The sequence below is a fragment of the Morone saxatilis genome, unplaced genomic scaffold (genome assembly GCF_004916995.1).
Source record: "Morone saxatilis isolate NCDOM2014 unplaced genomic scaffold, NCSU_SB_2.0 Contig15, whole genome shotgun sequence".
NCBI lineage: Eukaryota > Metazoa > Chordata > Actinopteri > Moronidae > Morone > Morone saxatilis.
In genome coordinates, this window is record NW_023339707.1 from 24,036,594 (window position 1) to 24,043,134 (window position 6,541).

At 39.3% G+C, this 6,541-nt stretch overlaps 1 protein-coding gene across 5 annotated transcripts in view; it reads right to left on the minus strand.

The window, feature by feature from the left end:
- tpd52l2b (tpd52 like 2b) overlaps nt 1-6,541 on the minus strand; it is a gene marked incomplete at its 5' end in the record, with an annotated part of 25,312 nt that extends 18,771 nt beyond the window's left edge. For 3 of the 5 annotated variants that reach the window (XM_035656277.1, XM_035656275.1, XM_035656279.1), the window contains 3 exon segments: nt 2,143-2,202; nt 5,005-5,153; nt 6,384-6,541. In XM_035656277.1, the coding sequence (XP_035512170.1) occupies nt 2,143-2,202; nt 5,005-5,153; nt 6,384-6,541 (367 nt within the window). 5 annotated transcript variants of the gene reach the window in all.

Here is a 6,541-nt window from a genome sequence, read left to right on the forward strand (position 1 = left end):
AACCAAAGTTGACCAAAGTGCTGTCCTATAGTATTTTGTACAAGTATTTATGGTGAGGCGTGTCAGTGTGGCTCTGTGGTGGCTTTAAAAAACGAGTTGAACAGACTCTCTATCTCCAACATGAACAGAATACTGTTCAGGCTCAGTTATTAACCAACTTCAGCACTTTAGAGTTATTGGTAACCTGGAACATTTCATTGTAAAGATGCAAAACAAAACAATAAGCATCATGAAGCAGAACTTGTTTTACATGTCTGTGGCCAGGAGCCCATGGTATCTTAATCTACTCATAAAGATGGCTAATTACTAATGGTTGCAAGTCACTGCTTCATTCACTGGCTAGATCTGACATCAGATCAACACTGTTCATTATATCATTACATGATTTCTGTTTCTCCATTGTGTGCCAATTGATTTAGCCAATGAGCCCACAGGCTGAAATCATTATGTCATGGGCAACCATTACCAGTGTATGGCTTTAACAGTCTGATTTTCGACACATAAAATGGTCAATTTAGGGCATCTAGATAAACAAACACAAAAAGGCTGCCAGACAAGCTAAATAACCATTGGGTGGTCTGATTATACTACAACAAAGCCTCAACTTTTCATTCTTAACCTTTCTGTGCACAGAACTCCTCGACTCCAACCCTCATCTCACAGATGTGATTTTCTCTTTTTGTGTAACAAACTCAAAAAAGACAAAAACAGAATCAGACAGTCGTGTCAGTCTTCAGCTTGGCCACTGGTAATAAAAGCAGAGAGGAAGCATCTGAGAAAGCTGAAAATATACAAAAGATTTGGAGAGGAAGTAGAGAGGAGGACATGTGTCATCACTTCTGGGTGGAGGAAGAGAGGACACCTGACCTCTGTGAGAGGAAGTAAAACAACAGACGGGTGACACTGATAGGAAGGAGGTAGAGGCAGAAAACTGAAGAGAAAGAAAGAAAACTAACAGATAAGGGATATGCAGACGAGTGACACATCAAAAGAAAAGCTCAATAAGTGAGTGGAGAAACATAACGAATGCAGATGCTTCCACACAAGTGCACTGTATGGTATAATTGAAAATAACCATAGGCTCTGGTTTGCAGAGACCTGGAAATAAGTGATACGGTCAGATGAGTCATCATTCACCATATTCTTGTTAAGTGGGCGAGTGTGTGGTGTACAGCCATACAGCGCTGTATACCACCATCATTAAAAGAACAAATGAGCGAATATAATTTGGAGGAACGGTAAGAGACCTGTAGAATCAATGCCAAGGTGCATGGAAGCTATTCTGGCAACACATTATTAAGACTTTATGTTGGTTTTTCCTTTAATTTGTCACCCATCTGTAAACAAACAGAGAATGATATATGATAACAGAAAGAGGAAAAAGTGACAGATCTGTATTCCTAGTTACATACATTAGTCCTGTAGCTCTACTTTCATTAAAGAAATCCTGCCACGTCTCAAACCGAACCGTCTCGACCTACAGCAGCACCTTCAAAAAAATCTGATTATCAAACACTAAGATGTGAGTCAGAGGCCACAGTGGACAAACACAGATTCAGGTGAATCAGTTATGTAACTCAGGCTGCAGTGGTTAGAACTGAGACACACGTCAAATCCCACTTCGGTGCTACAAGTCGAGCCCCACATGCAACAGAATCCTGACGGCAGCAGGAGTACTGAACCTGAATCCATCAACGTAGGTTCCTCAGACTCAGAAAAGCTCACGAACAAGGTCAAAGACACTTGCTAAGAAACCAGCAAATCCATTATGTATAAAAATGTAAGACATTATTACAATTACAGCAACTACTGCTAAACTCTGTCTCGCTCCAGTTTAGCTCAATCATACCTGAAATAGAAAACAATTCACTTTCTCCAATAAAGTTCAGCAGATGAATGCACACTTATTTGGAAGCATGAACAAACAGAGTAAACAGACTACAGATAAATGGCTGTCCCCCCCCCCCTAAAAGACATGAAGTTAAACAGCAACTGTTGAAATGTAAGTGTTCTCAAACATGGTTAGAAGGTGTGAAGGTTTCAGAGTGTTTGAGTGAGTAAAAGTCAGAGCGTGAGAGAGCAAACACAGCAGAAGGCCCAGACATCACCGTTGAGCGAGCAGCAAACAGTGCATGGACTCACAGCTCCAAACTGGTAACTTTCTCATTCCACTCGCCCAGTTTCTCAGTGGTTCTCACATAGCTAGAAACAGAGACATGAGGGTGTTAAGCATGGACTTAAAGCAAGCTGGCTCAAAGAGGAAGCCAGGGTTAGAAAATCCCCCAAAAATGGTTTGGATTAAGTTACAACTGATCAAACATGGTCAAAGTAACAAAGTAAATAGTTATGTTATCGTCCTTTAACTCTCTTTTTTCCTTGCCATCATAAAGATCAAAATTCAGGCTGTCACAGATTTACTAAAGTCATTTCATAAGGCTGCGTTCTCTGAGAGAAAACTTGTAGTAGGGTTCAACGTTGATGTTTTTTTTTTCCCTTGCTTGAATTAAATTTTGACTTGCCCCTATACAAATTGTTTAACTTATTAGTAGTTATCAAATAGCCGCAAAGACACTCTTAGGTGCCATGCAAAACTTTGTCTTTACCCACCGCCTAATCTGTACTGCGCATGTACGGAAAAAACTAAGTTTTACTTAGGTTTACTTAATCGGACAATCCTTATTGTCGAGCCCTGTTAGGCTGCGTTCACACTGCAGGCACAAGTGGGCCCAAATCAGATTTTTTTTTGCTCATATATGACAGTGTGAACAGCACAAACCACATGGAATCTGATCTTTTCAATCCTGATTTGAGCCACTTTCATATGTGGTCCAACTCAGGTACAGGTCGGATCTTTTGCAATGCAACCTCAATCATATCAGAATTCATCTGACTTTGATGTCGCTCTACATAGACATTTGTCATGCAGGCCACTTCGGGACCATGGTCTGTTTACAGTGTAATCTGATATGGGCCAAAAACAATGTGAACAGCCGACCAAAAAAAGTCACATCTGAGCAAGAAATCTGAATTGATCACTAAGGCTTTCAGTGTGAACATTATTCAGCAAGAGGTTTGTACAAACGGCAGCCCCGTTCACCACTAATGGCAAACTCTTGACCTTTTAAATGATTGATAGAGGATGGCACACTGAAGCCTTAAATAGAAAAATCTAACATCTTCTCCCTTGTTTGTCTGACTTGGTAACAGGAGCTTTTACTGTACATGCCAATTAATGCCTCATAATATTTAATACTGGACATTATTTTTTTTGTTGGGTCAGTTAATGTGTGACAGAGTTAAATGTACTGTCAATATAAATGTGTTGATATTCGTCTTGATCGCAGCGATCTTGTATCTCGTACAAATGCATTTCCGGGGTAATATTTGATACATTTTGTTAGCATATACATTGACGTATTTGTAACAGGGATATAAAAGTGTTATAAAAACAACCAACAAATTACCTGATTATTAATTTAACACAGCACAGATGATTGACATATGATATATATTGTAAGTGACAAAGTTTAAATCTAAAAAAGTTATTTCAGCCAAGAGCCATTCAAGAGTCTCACAAGCCTGTTTAATCCTCAAACTAATGAGGTTTATATTTATCAAAATACAAATAAAGATAACAGACTACGTTATACCAAATTCTATATAGAAACGTGCTGAATGTTGTACTTGCTTCCTAAATGAGGCGACTTAAAATGTAAGATTAAATAAAGAGTTAGGAGACACTTCATGAATCCCTTTGAAATAAAACAACAATGAGTTTCAGCAGCATCATTTTACAGAGAAAGTTTGTTTCATGTTCTTCGAATCACCCTGTGTGAACGCCTCCTGCTGAAGTCAATAACTACAGCTGCTAATTAATCATGTGTAATCATATCTTAACCATTTCCGTGACTAAAATGAACCGGCGAAATGTGATGATGTTAAAGCATCAAATTTAATTTCAAACAGAGCAGCTGCTGGTTTTAAAAAGATGAAAAGCTGAAGAAGAGTATTTGTTCCCCAACTGCGACTAGCTTGATTAACAGTCGTGATCACAGTAACTGTAAAAACAGGATTATTGTGTCTGATAATGCAGCGCCTTCACCCTCTGCTGAAGTCAAGGGAAGCAGCCTCTGTTTAAAAGGTTTGCAGTCATCCTCTATAATGTAAACCTCTGCAGAAAATAATCTAAAGACTTCAGACGCCTGGATGTGTCACCACGGGATGAGTCACTTTGTGTCTAGTTCTTTCTGATAAAGCAGTTACCGTCAGAGAACGCCTGCAGGAAGTGCAGATCCAAGGTTCATCTCAATGGGCTGCTCAGCACCATTTGGGGTAAAAAATGTTCTAAAAATGTTTAACATTTGTAAGTGACATATTTTAGAAGGCTGTTATTTCTCAAAGTCTAATGTTATCTCTGCTGCTTCTTAAAACCAAACTGGATTAGTAAGAATCTATTATCCTTGTTTATCCGTCCATCTTGCTAAAACATTCGTATAATGTTTGCATATGACTCTCTTTTAATGCTCCCTGTTTTAAATTAGCCTGAACATCTGAAACATGATCCAAGAGTTTTCTGTCCATATCCTAAACCAAACAGGCATTTACATTTGTACTGTACTGATGTCATTTTTTAACCGAGATAAAATATCTATCGCCAAAGGGAAGATAATATGATTGTCGCCTTGATAACTTTCCAGAGTTGTGAAACCCGCAATGCAAAGTTCTTGGTATCTGATAAACCTTCCAGTAACAAAGTCCAAGATATTTAGTAGTATGTAATAAATACAAATGTGATTGTGTTTCAGATTTTCAGAGAGAGAAACTACATTGGAAGCTACAGGAGATTGTGATTAAACGTTCACAAGCAAACGAGCCCGAGTTGGTTGTGTATATTTAACTTGATATATCACTGAAGGAACTGACAAGAAAGAAAAACAATACTTGAGGGACTACTTCAGGTGCATTTCTGTCTCATCTGTTGTGTTTAAATGATTTAATACTTACGCGTTGGAGGTCTGTACGTCTTGCCAGCTCTTGCTGATGTTCTGCTTTAATTCATTGAGCGGGCTGAGGCCGAGTTTCCTCTTCAGCTCAGCAGCGTGTCTCTCTTTGGCTGACAAAACCTGACGCAGGGTGTTGATCTCCTCCTCCACCTAAAACACAGCAGACCCATCAGTCTGGGGCTTCCTTTTCATTCATGGCTGGCTCTACCTGGCTGCAGTTCCCATCTTTAATAGATTATCAAAAGAGGATTTATAGGTATTGCACAGTGAAACACACGTGACTCCCATTGCTCTAAAGACAATCTCTTATTTTTTTGCCCCTCAGTGCTCATTTTGGTTTCTCAACATTTCCTTTTTCTATGATCGATTCCACAGTCTCAAACTGTCAGGCTGCCATGGCTCTAACTCTGCAGGAGTGCCTAAAGTGTCTAAATCCATTTACGTCCTGTACAGCTACAGACTGAGGCCTTATCTGAATGGAAAGCAGCCTTCATCGTCATAATTACAGGTGCACTTATCCCGTTATCACATGCCAACATGTCTGCGTTGACAAGGGCGTGTTATTTATCTAGTCCATAAAAATGTCAACAGTTATGACATTAATCCGCCTTAAGAAGCAAAGTTAAATGTATTTATAGAGCACATTTAAACACAGTATGTGACATTTACAGTTATACAATTAAAGTAAAAATAAAGAGGTAAATTAACTAATTCAAACTATTTTATTGTTATAATAATAAATAAGGGTAGTCAGAAGCAATTGACTGTTTGCTCCAATCACTTTCTCCTTACCTGCACTTCGATACGTTATGTGCCAGACTTGTCAATGTGGAAAAGAACATGTGGCATTTTGAAGATGGTTAAAATATAAAAGCGATGTACAATTTACATTATTGTTACTCAGCTAGTTTGCTTGCTTTTGTTTTGATAACATTTTGCTTAAGGTGTGACTACAAATTATATGTTGCTTTTATATTTTAAGCATCTTGCCTGTCTTTCCAACACAGATGAGCCTAGCACAAAGCACATCTACTTTAGTACTACTACTAAATTTAGGAAGGGTCAGGTATACAAAGGCCGGTCTTTGTGTAGCTGTAACCACTGAATGTTGTAAACAATTATCGATGTTTTGGCACTTTTAAATAACTGTAAGGCACTCTTTGTAAGTCAACAACAACCCACAAACTGGAATCAGAGCTCCCGTAAGCTTTTATTCAACCCAGCAAAGGTCTTCCTCAGGAGAAAACTTGTGTTGTGTCAAATAAAAGCTTCAGGGAGCTCTGATTTCACTGCAAGGGTGCTTTTCTACGGTCTCCGCAAAGCACACGTTACTACTGCAGCCTATAATTAAATGGAAACACCTGATCATCTGGGCCCTACCTTGGTGAGCTCAGTGCGGAGCTCCTCAGCCTCTTCCTCTGTCAGGCCGGGAGGAAGAGGGTTGGCCGAGTTCCCCACCGCTCCCTCCACCGGCACGTCGGACAGGCTGTCTGTGTGATCCACAACAAGACCCTTGTTAGGAGAGTTCAGGTTGATAT